General features: G+C 38.4%; 2 protein-coding genes across 2 annotated transcripts; one reads left to right on the top strand and one right to left on the bottom strand.

Annotated features, from left to right (window-relative positions):
• Positions 1 to 389: 389 nt before the first annotated feature.
• Positions 390 to 10,938, bottom strand: LOC140931035 (oxidoreductase NAD-binding domain-containing protein 1-like). The gene is made up of 7 exons (XM_073380776.1): positions 10,776 to 10,938; positions 10,438 to 10,510; positions 10,063 to 10,169; positions 7,822 to 7,963; positions 7,097 to 7,327; positions 3,233 to 3,338; positions 390 to 2,402 (listed from the first exon to the last, which is right to left on the bottom strand). The coding sequence occupies exons 1-7, from the start codon at positions 10,871 to 10,873 to the stop codon at positions 2,230 to 2,232; spliced, it is 930 nt and encodes a 309-aa protein (XP_073236877.1). The 5' UTR covers positions 10,874 to 10,938; the 3' UTR covers positions 390 to 2,229.
• Positions 10,939 to 11,103: 165 nt separating this feature from the next.
• LOC140931036 (post-GPI attachment to proteins factor 3-like) lies at positions 11,104 to 19,579 on the top strand. The gene is made up of 10 exons (XM_073380777.1): positions 11,104 to 11,320; positions 12,593 to 12,871; positions 13,499 to 13,654; positions 13,926 to 13,988; positions 14,647 to 14,708; positions 15,250 to 15,276; positions 16,377 to 16,486; positions 17,118 to 17,158; positions 18,577 to 18,651; positions 19,416 to 19,579. Exons 2-10 carry the CDS (start codon positions 12,605 to 12,607, stop codon positions 19,512 to 19,514), a joined length of 900 nt encoding a protein of 299 aa, XP_073236878.1. The 5' UTR covers positions 11,104 to 11,320; positions 12,593 to 12,604; the 3' UTR covers positions 19,515 to 19,579.
• Positions 19,580 to 21,261: the final 1,682 nt, after the last annotated feature.

The following is a 21,261-nucleotide window of genomic DNA, read 5'->3' as shown; positions in this document are numbered from 1 at the left end:
ATGATGTAAATTACAGTAAAGAGGTGGGCCATGTCTACCCAAGAACTAAAGCCGGTAATTTGCGCAAATTCAGTCTGGCACCTGGTTTTTCTGAACCTTTGGTCATTCTCGACTAAATGCATAATGCTTTTTTGTCCTCGCTCACAGCAACTGCTGCTTTGGTTGGTTGATTAGATAGTTTGGTCTTTAGTTTCGGCTGGATTGTAAATAAATTAAAAATTAAAGACTTAATTGGAACTTCCAAGAAAATTAAAATTTTGAAAATTACGAAGGTAGATATGTTACGAATTTGTCCTTTTTATTATATTTTTCACGTAAAATCAGTTACATGAATCATTTGCGCTTTGAGACTGGACAACCTTAATAGTACATTCATCAAACGCTGACAATTTTCTTGTGCTATATTTTTTTATTCTTTTTACATTGCTCTCGTGACTATTGACATCTAATACGCGACCCACTTGTACAGCATTCATTTCTGGCAGAGGAGTTAAAAGCCCCAAAATTTGCAAGTCCTGAATGAATGTTTTCCTTGTTACTTTTTCTATCGGCTTAATTTTGTCTTTGAAATTAATGTCCCATGTCCATAGGGAGCCCAAGCACATTATTTTACTGAACTATGTGTTTTTATTGATTTGTGAGGTGAAATAACTATCGAAAAATACTATTCTTACTGTTATTCTTCTCATAATCCACGAAAAAAATTAGCTGATAAATTAGCTGATCAGCAGCAGGTTCTTTGTCGTTTTATAAATTTTGAATCGTTATCTAACCTCGCTCTTTTAGCTTCTATTCTGGTCACTGCAACAGAGAGAAGTGAAATTTCTGGATCTCAAAAATCTTTTTTGACAGAGACAGTCATTTGCTTTGTCAACGATGGAAGAAAAGTATGGGCTACCGTTTTGTTCCCCGGGGGGGAGGGAGGACTCCCATATGAAACAGACGGGGATGCTCGTCGTCTCGCTTAGGGGTGTAAATTTTGGATTTTGGTCTCGCTTAGGGTGTTCCGGGCAAAGCGCCAATATTTTAAGCCGCCAAGGTCTCGTTTAGGGTTCCGCGAAAAAAAACACAGAATTACGCGAAGAGAAAGAGAAGTCAAATTTTCTTTTTAAATTTGTTTGTTATGTCTTTATATCATTAAAACTCATTGCATGTCGTATTTGTGTGTTTTTAAGCGGTCTCTTTTACGGGTCAAAATTTGCTTAAGCCACGCCCAGATTGGTCTCCTTTAGAGGTCGCAAAAAGCTTGAGCCACGCCCAGATGGTCTCCTTTAGGGGTTAAATTCAAAATTTCCGACGAGCATCCCCGTCTGTTTCTTATGGGAGTCCCCCCCCGGTTTTGTTCCTGAGTGCAATCATGCAAAGGAAAGTTACACATGTCAATTTTTTTCTGCCATTTTTGCAGGACCACGGTTTGTTGACATAACGACTTCTGAAAATGAAGAAATGATCGTCGCAGTGAACGCAATTTATGCAATTGCGTAAAGAAGAAGGAAAAAAATTCAGGACTTCAACAGGGTTTGAACCCGTGACCGGGCGATACCGGTGCGATGCTCTACCAACTGAGCTATGAAGCCACTGACGTTGGGAGCAGGTCAATTGTGGGTTCATATGTTCTCGTGAAAGAAATGAGTGTTAATGATATATGAAATAAATCATATATGAACTGCGGAAATGAAATGAAAATGAAGAAATGATCGTCAAAGTGAAGGCAATTTATGCAATTGCGTAAAGAAGCCTGAAAACAAAATTCAAGACTTCAACGACTTCACCTCTCTATTCAAAAACCAACCACAAATCATCAAAAAATCACCCAGAGTGCTACATTTGTTATTCCAAATTTAGGATAGCATGGGAGTTTGAAATATCACTCGTGGTATTTATACCAAATATCATTACAAATCAATCAATAAATTAATGTCAAATTTCACAAAATGAGGTCTTACACATGAAATCTTCAGAATTTTACCTGTGTTTTTATAATTCTTGTGAAATTTGAAGCTATTTGACATCTATTTTCTCGGGCTCCCATGCGAAATAGTCTTAGGTGTTACTACATATAACTAATAATATCCATAGCCCTAAGGCCTAGAAAAATGTAACTAAATGTAAAAAAAGAATGCGATATTCTTCACATTTTTTTGGCAAAAGGTTTTTCTCCACTGAAAACTAAAATTACTCAATTTCCTGATGGATTCCCTCTTAAGCTGTATGGCTGGAAGCTGTTGGCTACCACCATTTTTCGAAGTGTATTCTGCTGTCTCCAATGTTGAGCCTGTGTAAAATATCAGTTATATGCTTTATCATAGGTGGTGGACCGCAGATATAACAAGTTAGCTGACTTCTGTCCAGGGAAGACACGGCTTCTTTGAGACTCGTGTCGCTTATACGACCATGGTGACCTGAAAATGCATTAACAAAGCATCAGATTTTCACTGCTGATGTTGACATTAAAAGCTGTGTATACAATGTGTCTTTTATTTTGCAGTGATAATCTGATTTGCCTGAAGCTAAAATTTCAAAATGATCCCACTTGAAGTTTCAATAGTTGGCAATAGCTGACTGGGACTGAAGTGAGGTCATTTTGCGGTCAAGTGTTCAGTCTTCTGATCACGGATTCGTCGCTTTGTTTTGCCAATAGGCTGATTTAGCAACAGAACGGGGACGTAAGTTGACGACGGCGCGGGCAGTTCAAACAACTGGCTTGACCAATGGTAGAGCGGCAAATTAAGCACCGGAAGTTGTGTTTAGTCCTTTCCGCGCGCTTTCCCGTCGCCAACTGACGTTCCCGTCCTGTTGCTAAATCAGCCTAATGCAGAAATAGTTGCAATCCAGCAACAAACTTTGCAAATGATTTTGGATCTTTGATAGTGATTTAGGGGGTCTTTGTATGCGAAAAAAAAAAAAGACTTAATGTGGCAAGTGTTTTGAAAAGTTATCTTTAAACTAACACAAGAGTAGGTTGTAATGGTATATGGAGGATTTAAGGCGCTTTCATGACGTAGAAATTTGCTTACTTTGAAGACATAAGTAAGATAACAGGATAATTATCCTGTAATTATCCTTTAATTATGTGGATTTAGAAATAGATTTAAAACGGCATTTGCATGTCCACATCCCTTCCATGTCATGCCTGTCATTCAGAGCACTGAGAGCAAAGTAAAGGATTTAGCATTGTTAGCAACAGTCACCCAAAGTAGATTTTTGTACGTTTTTGGAAAGGTTTACATACATTGTATACTCTCTGCTGCAGGTCTTTGATTGTCACTTCCTGGCTTTGTGGTAAAATACTTGCAGACTATTGAAGGGTGTCTTTTAGAAATTTGCAAAAGGGAATTCTGCAATGAGTTAAAAGTACAGTGAGTATTACAAGGTAGAATTATCAACAAAGAACAGGACTTTAATAGTAATATACAGTACGAATACAGTACAAAAAAAGATATTTTTCAAAGCCAACAAACTCTTGAAAGTTATGCAGAACTTTTGGAACCCATCTGCATCCCTTCATCAGTGATGTTTACTGTTACCGTAAAATTCCGAAAATAAGCTCCTCCATGTATAAGCCCCTCCAAATATAAGCCCCCCCATCCGGTAATGCAAAAAACTGTCCGTTAAATCGCCCCTCTAAATATAAGCCCCCAGGGGCTTGTACTTGGAAAATTGCAATCAAATACAAAGTAAAACAAAGCAAAAACGGTAAATTTACTTCCAACTATACGGCTAGCCCAATCGATTTTGAAATGCAAATTTCCCTCCGAATATAAGCCCCTCCAAAAATAAGCCCCTCAAAAAGGGCCTTTGAAAAATATAAGCCCCGAGGCTTATTTTCGCAATTTTATGGTATTTGCAGCCTTGTTTTGACGAGGCTGCAAATTGTTTCATAAACTGGGGGAAGGTGGTAGCCCTGAGCTCTTTCCATTCAACCAAAATTTCGGTTTGACATTTCGGAAATTCCACATGCCCAATAGAACGATACATTCCGGTTACACAGACCCAACCCAAGCCACCGTGCATTTGGTTATTGTTCTTGTAAGCAGGATACAAAAGAGTGGTACTGGGGACAACAATTTTGTCAAATGGAAAGGGACAATTTGGTTCGACTGACCAAGATAACCTTCAAAGCTGGTCGTGCATATTCTGGTCGGACCAAACTGAAATGGTCCATTCCATTTGATGTACCAACCAAATTTTCTTGGAATTTTAAGTTGAATGGAAAGCGCCCCTGATCAGTGCACACAGTACAGTGCATCATCACAAAGGAATGCAGTTTCCACTGGTACAATGTTCCAATGCTAACAATCATCTGTGAGGGGCTGTGCTACGTTACAGTACAAATCTTCTACATAAGAATTTGGAAAGGTGGGGAATGAGAATTACTGTGATGGGGGTAAATTATATCAGCAGGGTCTTGAAGGGTATTTTCGAGATCCAGGATTTGACCAAAATACAGAGCGGGATTTGCAAAGACACAAAATTTTTAGATGGGATACATCATTAATTTTTTGACTGCTGCTCATGAAGTGGGATTTGCTAAAAATGTTGGCATGGGATGTGGTATTAGTATGGGTAATAGCATGATTTGTGGTGATATTTGGCATAAATACCACAAGTGATATTTTCACATGTAGTTATTTCAAATTTAATTGAAATACCACCGCTTTAAGGTGACTCGACCCAGTTTTTTTGGGGGGGGGGTACCATCCTACTTTGAAGCTCTCTGGTATCCCCACCTTTACTTTTATCCTAAGTCTAACACATAGAATGGATAACATATAGATCAATCTGCAATATAACATAAAATTTTTGGCGATCGGAGTAAATGTCACGTGGTTATAATGCCACGCCCCTTTGAGGTCTGAGTCGAAAATCTGCTGTTGCCGGCATTTTTTCGTGAAAATCTCTCGGCTACACATAGTGCGCATTAGTGCCTTGCGCTGAACAGAGTTTCACCAAAATCGCAAAGACCCAATTCGAGAAATTCAGCGGTTTCCAAATTTAGGTCATAATTTATGCGAAAATGATAAGCAAACTTTACACGGATTATATCTAATAAACTATGAGATTCATCTCTTTATTTTGGGCATCGTTATAACAGATGGGTCCTTGCAAGTCAGCAAAACGCTTTAGCGCCTTGTAAATGCGCGCGATTTCGAGCAAAGCAAACATATAGAAATTATAGTTTTCGCTATTTGTTGACGTTTGTCAGCGTTTAAGAGTCCTTCTCACGAAAAAAGCATTTTCTTAAAAATTCGTAGTTTTTTTTCCTCCAAATTTTTTCAGGGCCACAATTGATTAACTAACTACCCGGACCCTGAATTTCATGGTCATTGAAAAACTGTGACATTATCTTCTATAAGCCCAAACTTGAGTAAACATTGAAGATTTTTAGCGTTTTGGCTGAGTTTGTGCTTTGGGAGTTGTCTATTGTTTCTAGTCTGTCATTATACAGCATTCTTGTTCAGCACGCGTGCAATGACCACGCTTGGCTGACTTCCGAATGCTCACCGAGATATAATAATTTTGGTACAGTGAGACAGGCTATTGCGTGATACATAGAGGTTTAAGTCACAATTTTTAATCAATTCTCGTGCTTCTTGTGCCTTTGCAAAAAAAATCAAGAAGTGCTACACACTAAATCTACTTACTATTAAAAAAATATCATTTTTTCATAGGTTAAATGCAAGCCAATAATTAAACCAACTCGTGACGGGAATATCCCGGTGAGCATTCGGAATCAGCCAAGCGTGGTCATTGCACGCGTGCTGAAAAAGAATGCTGTATAATGACAGACTAGAAACAATAGACAACTCCCAAAGCACAAACTCAGCCAAAACGCTAAAAATCTTCAATGTTTACTCAAGTTTGGGCTTATAGAAGATAATGTCACAGTTTCTCAATGACCATGAAATTCAGGGTCCGGGTAGTTAGTTAATCAATTGTGGCCCTGAAAAAATTTGAAGGAAAAAAAACTACGAATTTTTAAGAAAATGCTTTTTTCGTGAGAAGGACTCTTAAACGCTGACAAACGTCAACAAATAGCGAAAACTATAATTTCTATATGTTTGCTTTGCTCGAAATCGCGCGCATTTACAAGGCCTTAAAGCGTTTTGCTGACTTGCAAGGACCCATCTGTTATAACGATGCCCAAAATAAAGAGATGAATCTCATAGTTTATTAGATATAATCCGTGTAAAGTTTGCTTATCATTTTCGCATAAATTATGACCTAAATTTGGAAACCGCTGAATTTCTCGAATTGGGTCTTTGCGATTTTGGTGAAACTCTGTTCAGCGCAAGGCACTAATGCGCACTATGTGTAGCCGAGAGATTTTCACGAAAAAATGCCGGCAACAGCAGATTTTCGACTCAGACCTCAAAGGGGCGTGGCATTATAACCATGTGACATTTACTCCGATCGCCAAAAATTTTATGTTATATTGCAGATTGATCTATATGTTATCCATTCTATGTGTTAGACTCACGATAAAAGTAAAGGTGGGGATACCGGAGAGCTTCAAAGTAGGATGGTACCCCCGCAAAAAAACTGGGTCGAGTCACCTTAAGCCAATCAAATTTCAGAAATTATTTTCTCATGTGGTAGTATAAGGAAAGAAAACTGTATTCAGGATAAAGATAACAGAAGTTCAGGATGTGGAATTTTCACCAAAGAGTCGCACCAAGTAAGGGAATCCAAGACAGTCTTGGATTCTGGATTCCATACCATGGATTCCGGATTCCAGGTACTATATTCAGGATTCTTTATCAGTGGAAATTGGATTCCGCATTCCAATCATCAGCGAGATTCTGGATTCCTTGACAGTATTCCGTAATACAAAGCCCAGGATTCAGGATTCCACAAGCAAAAATTTCCTGTATTCTGGATTCTGCAAGCAAAATTTTCTCAGATTCCAGAACCCGGATTTCCTTAAACGGGAATGTGGGATCAAGACACCCCTTAGAGACCCTCAAAACTTTAAATCCCAAGACTGATCAACATCAGTTTTCTCCCAACAATATCAATATATTATCCAAAAACAAGGTTATGAGAATCAATATGATGATCACCAAGGAGAAATACTTTGATTTAGTTTCTGTACCTTGTAAAGCAGCTCATCTTGGTTTTTTGCACTAAATAACAATGTTGTTTTCGCAGTATAATTATGCTGGGGATCGCTGGTAATATCACCAACATGTTGCAGTATGGAATAAAGTGGGTTAATACCAACTCCGCCAGCAACTAGAAGCAAGTCCGGGCTTGGAGCTCCAGGTTCTGGATCAAAGAAAAAGTTACCACCAACTCTCATTTGAACCTTGCTGCCAGTGTTGCACTACAATTAAAAACAGACACATGTAAAAGCATTTATAATATTATTGATTGAAAGTATCTGCAGTCCACATAACACAGATACAGTCATAAACAGTTTAAGGTTAGAAAATAATACAGTTAAATCTGAGGGCGCCTTCCAAAAGTCAGAACTGGCCAGCCAGACCATAGCCGGGCCACTCATTTTCACAATGAAAAATGCTTTTTTCCAAGAGCTTTTTTTGAAACACCTCTTCCTTCGTGCATTCTATTTGGCATCTGACTAAGAGTTTTGATTAAAAGTGTAATTCTCATTATGACTGGAATGGTCTAGCTGATCAGTTCTGACAAACAGAAAGTGCTCTGAGTCTACTTCTACAGAATGAACACTTCTACTTTGAGAGTGGTGTTAATATTTTTATTGGCTGACTTTTTCTAATAAATTAATGAAAATCAATTTTGATAATTTTACCGATACTTTAGCATAAAAAAAGCAAATGCTTATAATAAAACACAAACCTTAGTGTGTACCCAAAGAGCGGGAGGGTGATCACTGTATTTAACAGCCAGCTCAATGGTGCTTGTGTCTTTAAGTGTTTTGGGACTGGAGCAGATAGAAAATCCACCCACAGTTTCTACGCCAGGAATAAAAAAATCAACCCTGTACAAAGAAAAATAAAATAAAATAATTAAAGCTGATGGTGATAAAAAATAAGTGTTAAGTGAGGTTTACTATTAAAGTTGATCCATAAGGTTTGATAATTGATTTTAAAGAAAATTAATTGGTGGATATTTTCCAAACACCACATTGGCTGATGGGAAGATTATTGGTGCATGAAAGATTTAAATGAGGAAGTGATTTCAATTATTACATATGTAATTTGTTCCTGATGAATCTATAGGAAAACCATGACTCCTCAGAGTTAAGTGGGCTACGTCATCTCATAATCTCTCCCTTTGTAATATGGTATAAATATCATAGGATTAACAGGATAACAGTAGCCTACAGTACCGTTCAAAAGTAAGTTGACACTCGATTCTCGATCCTCTTGAGAATCGAGAATCGAGTCGAGAACTAATTCTCAATTGTTTTTGTTTCTAGTAATTTGCTCTTGATTCTCCGCGCGATACTCAATTGCTGCGAGAATCCACAACCTTTGTTCCAGTTTTGAGCATCTTCTAACCTCTCTCATGTCAAAAAAGTCTTTCTACTCCAAAAAATAACAAACTCTAATCAGCGTTTGATTCTTGTGAGAAATTCCTGAACTACATGTATGCAAATTATACGGGAGCAGTTCACATTTACATTTGCTCGCACGGTTCGGGTGGCACTTTGCATCAAAATCTTAAAAAATGTTCAAATGGCATTTTGTATCATTTAAATAGCAGAAATTGTCGGTATTAGTTGAACTCGAAAAGCAATTCATGACTTTTTATCTGTAACATTCAAAATACATGGAAAAGGCAGCTTGTGTAAATAAATAACAAATACGTGATGATATGTAAACAAAGTCTCAAGGGGCTTCTCGTTGCTTTCGAATTTTACTTGCCGATAGTTTTTCGATTGCCTGTTTGTGAATGTCCATCAGCACAATCGCAGCTAAATGTCTGATTATCGTTTATATAGTTTGAGGTTTTTTTTTCGCTGGAAACTTACTTGTAATTTGACCTAGAATTGCTGTTTAATTTTGTAATACGCAATAGCATCTCCGTTTGATATTTTGCCCTTTGCTTTTTATGAGAAGTGATTGCGCACATAAAAGTTTCGATTTGAATATACATGACTGTAAAGTTTCAGAAAACTTCCAAAACGTCCGAGAGCTTTGAAAACAATATTTTGTCTCGTGCAATACAGTCCGCTTTTGAAATCAACATCTCACAATTCTTCATCACGGTAGTTGCAGTCACATGCTAGGCAACAAAAAAGTTCACAAAACTGTGAAAGGTTTGAACCCAGAGTCATTTTGCACCTGTCATGTTCCATCATGGAAGAAACAAGCCCAATTCTAAGAGAGATTATCTCAAAGACCTCAAATTTAAAGAACACACAAATTTCCTAGTAGAATTAGAAGCAGAAATTGGTAAAAAAAAAATACAGAATAATATGATTTTTATCAATCTTAGTCCACATGCAACATATTGGGAAAATCGGACCAAAATAAAAAAACGACCAAAAATTTCACTAAGGCCTTTCTTGCACGGATGCCTTCAACTATTGTCTCGAAAGTTTTCAAGGAGCACGAACGCAGTTTCGGGGATTAGTCATGTTAAGGACGGACGAGTATGTTACAGCTGATCTTTATCAAGCCAAGTGGCTGGATAAGCCCAGAATCGTTTGACGTTACAAAATAAACATGCTGTTGCTTGTACACGAGTACATACTGTTTGTTTGCATAATTATGGAGCAGGCATTTGAAACTTTACTTGAGGAAATGAAACATGATACAGATGTCCTTGAAGAAACATTCCCTTTATAACTCGAATTGGTCTTGTTTCGAGCAACAGTTGCTTTTGTGAATCGCTAATACATAATAAATCTGTCATACGCTGTGCAATATGTATTTGTTTCGCAATGCACATTTGTTTGAAAACTATAATGATACAATGCAATAATTATAAAGCAAATGTGGATATCTCATCTTACTGCTAAAATTCATAATTTCTTGAACTGGTATTAAAATAATTGATTAATCAATACATAAGTTATTAATAATTATTACTATAATTATTCTTCAATATTAATAATTAATAATCAATTACCATTGTCCTGGTTTGAAGGTGAACCTGTCATCCTCAACTTTTAAGCACAACCTTTTAACAGTTTCTGACAAGTGACTTATTTCAGTCACAGTAGCTGCGGCTATAACCTACAATGTACATATAGTAGCAGCAGAGAAAACATATGATTACACTTTTAAATATACAAATGATTATCTTGTATAATAAATACATTGTTTATAGATTGTTACAAAAAATTGTCTTGCGTGACTAGCGTGACCAGGTTTTGATACAGAGGCCCGGGGGTACTCGGGAATGGCCTTTTGGTTCTATGCCAAAAATAGCTTTAAATCTTTGAGACCTTTCTGTGTGAAAAAGGGAATATCATGTCACTATTCTTTAACCTCAGCTCATTACCTCCTGTCTTTCCAAGGTCTCTGTTCTTTCAAGGTGAGTGCCGGTAGTGGAGCCATTTGAATTGCCTGACATGCTAAAAATAAATGAAAGAACAATTGCAAACAAATGACCTATCGAATATACATTATTTTTGCAAGAAGAAATGACAAAATTCTTCCGCGGCTTGCGGCTGTTTGAACAAAGAATACACTTTACGAGCAGAGCAGGAGCGCCAAACGTTTGATAAGAGCAAGGAAAACGACCGACAAGGGCTTGAGAAATTGTAGCCCTTTCGCACTTGGACCTATCAGCTGTTGCTATTCATTGTCGTCACGTCACTGACTTCACTTTTCACCAACCTTGAGCGGCAAATCGCCCGTCTCGCAAAGAAATACTGTAAACTCGACGAAAGGCAAGCTACTGGTAATCTCCGAGTACTAACCAAGGTGAAAGCCATGTATTTAACCTTTAAATAACGCCATTGAAACTACATGAACTGTAGTTCATCAACCACTAGTTACATAATTATCAAAAGGAACTGGAAGAAAAACGTCAGGCGTTGTTTACATGAGGAGAGACTGGTGGCAGTGTGGATATCGTCCCCAGGTCTCTCTTGCGGGATGAAGAGTTCAAGAGTTCAGTGACAGTGACTGTTGTGAGGGACGTTGGGTTTAGCCTCACTCATTTTTTTTCCGTGAATGACGCTTTATTTAGCCAGTCATGCATATTTGTTATAGCTGAACCCTCTAGTCTTCAGATCGGCGAGATCCTGATAACTACGTGAAAATACATTGTGTGTGAACTTTCCGGTTTCAGCTGGGTTCGGATCAGGAGAATGGCGTGACAAGAAGGAAAAAGTTCGTAAGCTCAGGTTTTTGAGGAAAGATTGCATCCCAGTAATAAGGTTGGTAACCATGTATTTCTATTAACAAGACTGTTCAAACGCCCACTTCCATAGTTTGCTCTCTTTGTATGTAGGAGTCGCCGCCCGAATTTTGGTTGTGGAAACTTTGAATGTTGAAACAATAAGCTTAATTAAGCTTGATAACAATAAATAATAAATGAGGTAGTATAATTCTTTTATTTGTTGCCCATAGATTATTGTTGTCACGATCGACCTATGCCAGTGGGTTGGGGGCCTTCTAATATCCCCCCTATATTGATGAGTTGTTTTGGCAGTACCCTCTTCAGAAAATTTTCCCTGGGGTAACCCCCTTCAGAAACTAACTTTTATTCTTAGAAGCCCTGAACAAAAGTATCATTTCTGTTCCCTACCCCTCAGAAAATATGGCATTGCTATTTGTCCCAATCAGAAAAAAAAGTACACTTAGAGCACTCACTCTTCATCAGAAGAATCAGTATTGACACCATCCCTGTAATTATGAATGATGTAACACTCCCCTTATTCCTTCAGAAATTTATTCGTAGTCTTTTCAGCCCTCAGAAATTGGTATTTTTCATAACAATCCTCTTCAGAAAAACCTCTCTCCTTAAGTGTTGACCCACTCAGAAAATCTCATCAGTAGGGCAAGGCTCAAAAAAAGTTGCGTCCAATAGTCAGGATGAATAAGCTTTCTCACTGGGTAAGTAATTTTAAAGCTCACTTACCCAAAGGGCAAGGATCCAGTCAAGTCATAGTCTCCTTCGCAGGGGTTTTTAGGCTCGTCATGTAGCAGCGTTGTGTGATGAGCTTAAAAACGGCTGTGAAGAAGACTAGTCAAGTCACCCTCCATCTAAAGACATAAACCTGGTTGCCATGGTTGATCTGTCTGCAGTTACCAACATTATCATGGGTGGGCAAGGTGACATGGATCATCATACACAGGGGCGGATCCAGGATTTTTTTTAGGAGGGGGTGCACTCGTCTCTTGCTCTACTTCAACACAAATAAACCACATAGTTTTTTTTTTTGCAAAATACCAGTTGTATTAGAAAACTGCAGGTCATCTCAGGGGGGGGGGGTGCACACCCCTCTACACCCTCCCCCTAGATCCGCCCCTGATAGACCTAAGCAGCAGTAGTAGTAGTGTGCACCTTCATGTGCAGAGGTCTGATCTCACCTCTCTGAATCCCTTGCACTTCAAGACTGGCTTCATGGGTTTGGGGGTGAAGGAATTGCACCATATTCTTCTGCTAGATTTCTTCTAGTTTTCCAATCTTAAAATCACTTTTACAGGACTGGTGTACAATGTACCTTCAAAGTATTGCTGTCTTAATGGTCTTGTTCCACGTTCCTGTTAAGTGCTCAAAAGGAGACAGGAGTTTCCCTTTTCGTAACTGTGTAAAGAGCTGCAAACGACGTGGATGCCACCTTAATGAATATCCTGGCAAGCTGCCGCTGTATCTGACGATATTTTGGTGGAATTGTCTTGATGAATGCAAGTACCAGTGCATGCATAATGTAACAGCAACAGATGTAAAATCCAATTATCCAATCAAACAGTTTTATGGCAAGGTAATTTCTGATTTTTAATCATTCTGAAATTTGCATTTAAAGACTAGTGATGCAATTTATATTGCTCAAATTTCATGCAATCAGTAAAAAAATAATGCTCTGAAAACCTGGAACAATTACTTTTATCAATGAGTGGTTACTGTTCTACTACATGTACACCTGTATTGATAAAACAGTCATTAGCAATAGCAAATTATCCTCCATGTTAAATATATTTTTGATTTTACTTAGAACCATGTACTACTATTAACATTTATAAAATAAATAATGAAATAATGAATAATAAAAATATAAATAAAATAATAATAATATGAAATTAGCAGTAGCACATCCAAATAGTGGCTTTTTGTCTACCATTCCTTATTGGGATGTTGGTTGTTGAGGAGAAAGATAACTGGAGTAGTTTGGAGTGGAGAAAAACTTCTTGGTCGAGCAAGGGTCAGTGAACCAACAAAAAACTCTACCCACATTTGGTGTTGAAGCCGGGATTTAAACCTGGGGCACATTGGTGGGTGCTAGGCAAGTGCTGTCACCACTGTGCAACCCTTGCTTCCCCATAATAACATTTTAACAAGGTTTTATGTTGTAATGTATTGAAATGTATTCATCTTCTTGATTGATTTGTAGTGGCCATTTGTGAGATTTCTTGGCATACAAGAACCTGCCTCAGTTTTATTTTCAATTTTCAATGGAGTTGGGCACATTTTTGGCTGGAGGATGCTCAGATCTACCGTTCCAAACAGAGACTACAGCATGTTTTTAGTCTGGAAAATGAACCTAGTGGTAAAGCTCAAATTTCAGCAAATTTAAACATTTTAATTTACCACTCGACTCGTGGCAGTTAAATGGCTCCATGCCTATTTTAAAAACAATACTGGAGTATGCTTTTGTAAGAATTTAATTACCGGTAACTTGATGGCTGATTTTTATTTTTGATTCAAGTGGTAACATAATCATACCTTTACTGTCAAACTCAGAAAACTATCCAGAAATTTTTTCGTTGTGTCTACAGTTTCCAAAGTTTCACAGTAAACCATATTTACTCTAATTTCAGGTTAGTTTAAATGCTTGGTTCTGGTCAGCAGTTTTTCATACTCGTGATTTAAACTGGACTGAGGTAAATAATATTGTAGTATTACCTATTTACCTTAATTATTCACGAGTAAAAAAAATATATTGTTTTTTTTTTTTTTTATCCTTATGATTTACAATATATGATACCACCTTTCAATAGTAAACAGACTGGTCTGTTTTACCCTTTATTCTGATGAGTAGTTTTTTGCCTGATCTATTTAAATTTATTCTGTTCTCTCTGTAAACATTTTTCAAGTTGGCAAATAAAGTAGTCGGTTGTTGTATCGTTTCTGCACAACCCACTGTCTTAATAGTCAGTGCATTTATTTCAACTGTAGTTCCACAGTGGTCAGCCAACAAAAACATTGAGGTTACTTGGATAGATGATCATGATTGATTATGTTGGGGGAACGGGGGAGGGGGGGGGGGGTCATATGTATATACTTGTGTGTATGCAGTTTAAAACCAAACATATTCCTTTTGGTGGAAACAAAAATATGAAAACTGTGTTCTAATTACATTGTATTATTACATTTGAACCCTGCTTGGTACTCATGGCTACCTATACACAACGGTGCACCCCAGCAGATACTTTCTTTGTTGTTTTAAAATCTCCCCGACAGCCACTTTGTTTCTTCCTAAAGTGTGTCTGTTGTAAGGAACTTTAACTGTACCGGTATTTATTTTATTATTTTTTAAAGAAAATGGATTACTTCTGTGCCACATCCCTGGTGATGTACTCATTCTTTGCTTGTTTAATGAGGTAGGTACTTGACTCAAACAGCTGTACAGTGTATACCATTTGGTTCTCCAGGTAAGGAAATCCGGGAAATTTTTGCTCGTGGAATCCGTAATCCGGAATCCACAGCGTGGAATCCAGAATCCAAGACTGTCAGTGTCTATACATTCCTTCACGTGAGGCGATATTTGGCACTCTTCATCAGTCATTATGAACAATTCTCTCTAAGTCCCTCCCGTAATGGCGAGATTTACTGATTTGTGACTTAAACTTTTACATCTCTGGACAAAATCGTAAGTTGTTACAATTCAAATATATACTATCCTCATTTCATTTTGTACTCTATTATGGATGGATAGTTGTTTAGCCTTTGTGTTAAACTTTTTAAAAAACGTATTTTCATCACAGGGAGAAATTCCCTGTATGGTGTAGCCACATTACTAATTTATAAAGAATTTATTATAATCTGCATTGATTGTCTCCGGTAAAGAACCCAGTACTTAGACTTGTGACTAGTAAATTATAATATCGAAAACGGTGTTTTTGTTTTATTTTTGCTTTAAAGGTTTATTGGACTCAAGAATAAAGTCCGGTAGGTGTTAATGACAACATAATTGTTGGCTCATTGTTATTGATTATATTTACATTACCAGTAAACATGCAGTCAACATCTCGAATACTTAATCTCATGCTAGTGCTTTATTTAAGTTTGGTTTGGAGACTGCTCTTTTAACACGTTTCTTATTGGTCTTATTAGAGACCCTTAAATTCGAGGACGAAGACGACTAATAATAACATTTATTTAATAATACTGAACATTTATTTATATCGCGCAAATTCAACTATACAGTTTCCAAATGCGAGAACTAGATTTGACTAATAGTTTTTTCTCGCGTATTTTCAAAACTAGACACCCTGGAAAGCTTCATTTTGCATTTTTTCACCAGAAAAGTTAACACGGTTATTTTAATTTATTAAAGGAGGTTAAGCCCTCTCCCGATCGCAAAATGATAAAACTTTTAAGATTTGATAACTTCTTTCCGTCACTAGCTGACGACATTTTTGCTAAAACTGGTAGTGGAATGACGACGGCCATCATGTTTTCCCGCCAAAATGACGCGGGTTGCACGTGCACCGTACTTAGTATTTAGAAAATGTCGGAAATCTTGTCCTCGTAGTCGAAGTCGTCTTAGAATCTTATAAACAAATCGAAAAGTAGGGTTCTATCTAGGATTTATCGTTTCGGGAAGAAGTCTAGGGTCTGTACTTTTATCGACCATGGAAATGACATTAAAATCTTCAAAACTCAAGTGGAACCACTAATGGCAAGCTAGTGGTTTCACTGCAAAGTTTTCATTGAACATTTTGACGTCGTTTCTATAGTCGATAAGAGTAAAGACCATGGAAACGTGGATAGTTTTTAGCGTCCATTTCTGTTGAAGTTTCTTGGAAAATCGCACGCGCAAGTAAGAGAAAGACAAATCGCGCCACCATCACTTCGTTTCTGTGGTCTGACTCGGAAGGGGGAGGGGGGAGGGGCTGGTCTGACTATCATCGATCATAACTGTCAACCAATCAGCGCACGACAACTCGCTCAGTTATTATAGTTAAAAGTTTTTTTTTGTAATTTCAAAAGGTCTAAAAACTCAACTTCGGATCATGTTCAATGTTTGTTGTTGTTATTCCTTGCAGCTGTTTTTGTGTTGGACTATTCCTATTATGTGTTTACTGTGGTCATGTATTCTATCTCAGCGTTATTCGATTTGACTATGGATACAACATGAAATTTAATGTGACAATAGGTGAGATTTGCTGAATCAAGTTGTTAGCTATTGTATTTCGAAGGCAATTGATATAATATCATGACTGTAGCGCTGCTATGGATTCGCCTTAAACTGAAGCAATTGACGTATCAGGACCTAGGCCGCTTTTTTTAAGAGAAACTACTGTTGAGCCATCCGGAAGCCACCACCTGAAATGTTGTGATTTGCTGGTCGCCGACTTGGGCCATAGCCCCATGGGGGTCTTAACTAGGTAACAGTTCTGGCACAAGGTAGCCTGGAGGTAGACTGAACGAAACTCCCTCCGTCTGCTCGCGATTTTTAGGCCCCTTCTCCCAAAACGGAGGGCCTGTTCACAGGCTAATTTGAATGTACTCTGTAACTAATTTGCCTCTGATCCGTTGCATCAACAAGGAACGTAGACTTTTTCAAAGTTCGTTTTGGTTAAGTAATCGGTAGTCGATTTGTGGGCAAGTCCGCTTAAAATGTCGTAATGAAAGATTAAACTTGATTGTCTAGTTATCATGATTATGCCCTGCGCGCGCGGCGAATTTATAAACATCTGCATCTGTTCTTTAATACCAGCGAGTACACCTGAAGATAAGTAAACCTTTGAACATGAATAACTTATATCCGATTTTTTTTCCTGTAGGCATTATTAATTTGTGCAGCTGGTTAAGTTGGTGTTTCACGGTAGGTGGAGGTTCTTCTTATTTTTAATTAATACAGCGGGTTGGCAATAAGGAGAAAACAATTTTTTTCCCAATTTTTCACGTTAAAAGCTAAACTTTTGATCGCAACTCAAGAGGAGCTGTTCTCCATTTACTCTGTACAGTCAAACCTCCTACTGACTGGGAAACCAAAGGACACACGAGCTGGGTCCGCTTTACAGAGATGCCTTTTTCATAGAGTTTTGAACCGTGTGAAATCTGGTTTCTCTGTAGCGATGAGAACCGGCGTCTCGTGGGCAGAGACTGTTTTTGCCTTCTTGACTAAGGATGAGAAAAGAAGGCTCTACCTGAATCGTATCAAGCCTTTGAAGTCGCCGTAGACTTGCTACAAGTCGCCGAAGCCCACACTCTCTTGTTCTCTATTGTCAAACTGGTTTTTCCTAGCCTGAGTAGCAAACGTTTCCGCTCGAGTAAATGCGCGAACGCTGGAACGAGAGCAAAAAAAAAAAAAAAAAAAAATGGAGAAAGGGGGAGGGGGAGGGGACAGAAGGGAACCTTCTTTCTCTCCCCCCCCTCCCTGCCCAGTTTTTTTGCTCTCGAAATAGGTTCACGGAAAGGCTTACTACGCAGGCTAGGTTTTTCCTAGTGCGAGTATCCGTTCATTGACGAACCGATGGTCATACAATGTAACTGAGCCCACTGTACCAAGCGCACGGCTGTTATGCCTGGGTTCGAAACTATATCCCGGCAACATGAAACGTATGCTCAACTAAGATCTTAGTCGATTCATGCAGAGTCTCTCTCGAGGACGCCAAAACTGAGCAAGAAATTGAAAGGCTCTTCTAGCAGGGTGCGATAAGAACTAAAAAAAGAGTGGAGACCTTAAGGAAAGGTTCGACTGTATTTCGATCACTATTGTTTTTTATATCCGTCAATTTAACTCACAATAGTGGTGATAAGAACAAAGGATATGTAAACCCTTCAGACTAGCTTGCGAAAACATCTGTCTCTCATCGCTTCCCGTCTTTGCCAGGAGTTTCGCGGGAGAGACGTCTGCGTTAACAAAAAGGGTCGCCACGATCAAATGTTTAATGCGCTGAATCTTCCAAGAAACTCTCATTTTACTTGAATATCTTTGCTTTACAAGAAGTGTTTCTGCTTTTCTGCGCCAAATTCGCAAGCACTACTGTCTGACACGTGACCTCAAAAGTCTTCTTCCCAGAAAGTTGTGGGTTTGTTCGTAGGAGTCGGCTTAAATTACCGAAGCAGAAGCTCCAGCCTTAGCCCTCTTAGACCGATAGACATTTATTGGCCCGGACGAACACGTAGTAGTGGCGGAATATGGAATATATAGTATAAACAACAGACTCGCTTTCAAAGAGCTGCATGTGTTTCAAAGTACTACGTTAGGTTTACATTCCTTATCATCGCAACTTGCAGAATTACAAGCAGCAGCCATATGTGTGGAAATGTGCTGCAATGACGCTCATTACATTTTGTCTTTTAGCGCTTGAGGTTGGTGCAGTTTTTGATCTTCTTGGAAAATCATAAGAATAGCGTACTTTATTTCATGTGGAATGTACACTTGCCGGCTAGCGAGCCAGTTCATAGGTGCTCTACTTAGTCACTGAGTATCGGATATGTTCAAAGTAACAAGTATAAACAACAAGAGTTTGAAACGTTCTATAAAAAGTAAAATGTGCGAGTTAAATACAACTACTTATCTCTAGTTAACTACTAATCTCTAGTTAGTCGAAAGTTTAGCCATCTAATTTACATTTTATTTTGAACTTTAAAAAAAAAAAATCGTTTTATAGACAGTTCATTCCATTTCTTATCGGCAAGTGTCTCCGTTGTTTGAGACCGTATTTAACAGGGTCAATTAAAGGTAAAGATAGGATTAAATCTTCTCTAAGATGATACTTAGATAAACGTTGAGTACTTTTACTTTATTAATCCGCAAAGGCGGTAACCATCGCGCGGATAAAAAGTAATAAGGTTTCTGATGAATTTTCAGCCGATGCTTTTTCCTTGAATTTTTCAAGTATTCATTAAGGGTCGTCTTATTCTTTGCAAGAAATCTTTGGTTGTAGACCTCATCGTCCTTTCGTTGATTTTGTTCGAATTTACTAGCGTATTTTTTTCCGCAGTGGTGCCAAAATTGGTTGCAGTAATCAGTAGAAAAATGCTTGTATAAACGAGTAGTGTCGCGATATATTCGTTATAGCGGTGTAACTTAACGTTTTAACAAGAGCTGAATCAACTTTTTTTAATTGTAGCTAGGTGATTTTCCACCCATTCTATGGACGTTTGACGCACATTCTTTATGGCATCTCGGAACCGTACCATTGGCTTATTCCTGGTACAGGTGGGGGTAGCAGCATGTATTCTCTTCCTCCCCTTTCTTGTTACTTGTTTTCGTGTATGATAAGAGACGACTTGAGACGTGTCAGGTCCTTCCCCACACTACTCCAGTGAGTACACACAAGAAAATCAAAACGAAGTTGAGGCTTGTTTGCGTGGAGAAATTGCGCATGCCCACTTAGAAACTCTAGGGAGAATGAGGACAAGCTTTAGGTGCAGTGTTTTCTGGGTTCGTTTGCAATTGGTTGGCGTTAGTTATGATTGGCCGATGGTATTCAAGGCGATCCATAAATAACGCTTGTCCACCCAGACGATCAGATCCCAGAAATCGCCTCGCCGAAAGCTTGTACCTATTTCTTTTATAGTTTCTGAACGGGAAATTTCATGCTAATCCGCTGTCTTTTGTTAACCCAAGCCCCCAGCTGAATACGGGAATGCAGGTGTACTCTTACCCACCGTAAAAAGATTGAAAATTTGACGTTTCTGATAAATTAATTTTGTACCTCAGTTCGTATAAACCAAACTTAGTCGACGGTCTAGCCGCCAAGTCTTTTCCGTACGTCAGCAGTCGGTGACTTATCATCACACTTTCGAGACATTACATACATTGATTCATCTTTATCAGTCTTTGAAATATCTTACTTTTTTCAGCTTTCTGGCAGACGATGCAAGGCAGGAACTTGCCATGAAGGAAAAATCTTGGAAGTTCTCCTGAGTGTGGGAATATGGTTCATCAGGGATGGGAAAGACAAGTGTTTGTAGGACGCCTTCCTGAACATAGGTAACCGAAACCTTTTTTGGGTGGACAAATTTACTGTATTAACAGATAAAGTAGTGATCAGAACAGTTTTTACTGTGGCCGATCCGAGCTAACAGTAACGATATTTAGAGAAATAATCAGATGAAACGTTTGTGACAATGAAGTGTGGTTCACCTGTGTGGAGCCGAAAATGGCGAAAATGGAGCTAATGACAAATAAGCTTAGTGATACAAAAAACCAACAACTACAAACTCACTAAAAAAGGATTATTTGGCAGGATATTAGAGTAGAATTAAATTTAAAGATTCGTTAACTTGTAGGATATATAAAATAACTTTTGGAACTGACACTTTTTAGTTAGAGCAGAATACTCAGAGTAAAGACGCAGCGTGGCCGAGTGATGCGGGGCGCTGGCGTTCAATAGGTCAGCACTTTTTAACATCCGTGAAAAGCCCTTGGACACCTTATAAAGTTTACACAACGTAGTATTCCTTATCGTTTCGGATTAGGGTTAAGCACTGCCTTTTACAGATTAGGGTTAAGCACTACCTTTCCTGAGTAGGGTTAGGCACTGTTTCGAAACAGGGTAGATTCTTTTTATGGGGGGGTGGGGGAGGGGGGGTTGGGGTGATGCTATGTTTACTGAAATTATTTCTTCTCCATCCAACAAATCCTCAGTGGTATAGGGACTTTAAGATTCAACGACGCGACGGCAATGAGAACGTCGCTTAAAAAGTGAACTTGTGTTCTTTCAGTCTTTATCGCGATTATTCCTACCCACCTACTTTGTCAAATGTTGGCGAACCCTCTTCAATTTGAATTCCAAGGGACCTAATCCATGTTCAGGCCTCGGTTGTTTAAAGGCTGAATAGCGCTATCCACCGGATAAATCTCTATCCAGTGGATAGTGCAATTAGTTTCCCCGATACTTATCTGCTGAATAGTGATTTATCCGGTGGATAGCGCTTTCCAACGTTTGAACAAGCGGGACCAGAAAGAGA

This window comes from Porites lutea, chromosome 3 (genome assembly GCF_958299795.1).
Source record: "Porites lutea chromosome 3, jaPorLute2.1, whole genome shotgun sequence".
Classification (NCBI taxonomy): domain Eukaryota; kingdom Metazoa; phylum Cnidaria; class Anthozoa; order Scleractinia; family Poritidae; genus Porites; species Porites lutea.
The sequence above is the reverse complement of the archived record's forward strand: the minus strand, read 5'-3'. Positions and strand labels throughout refer to the sequence as shown.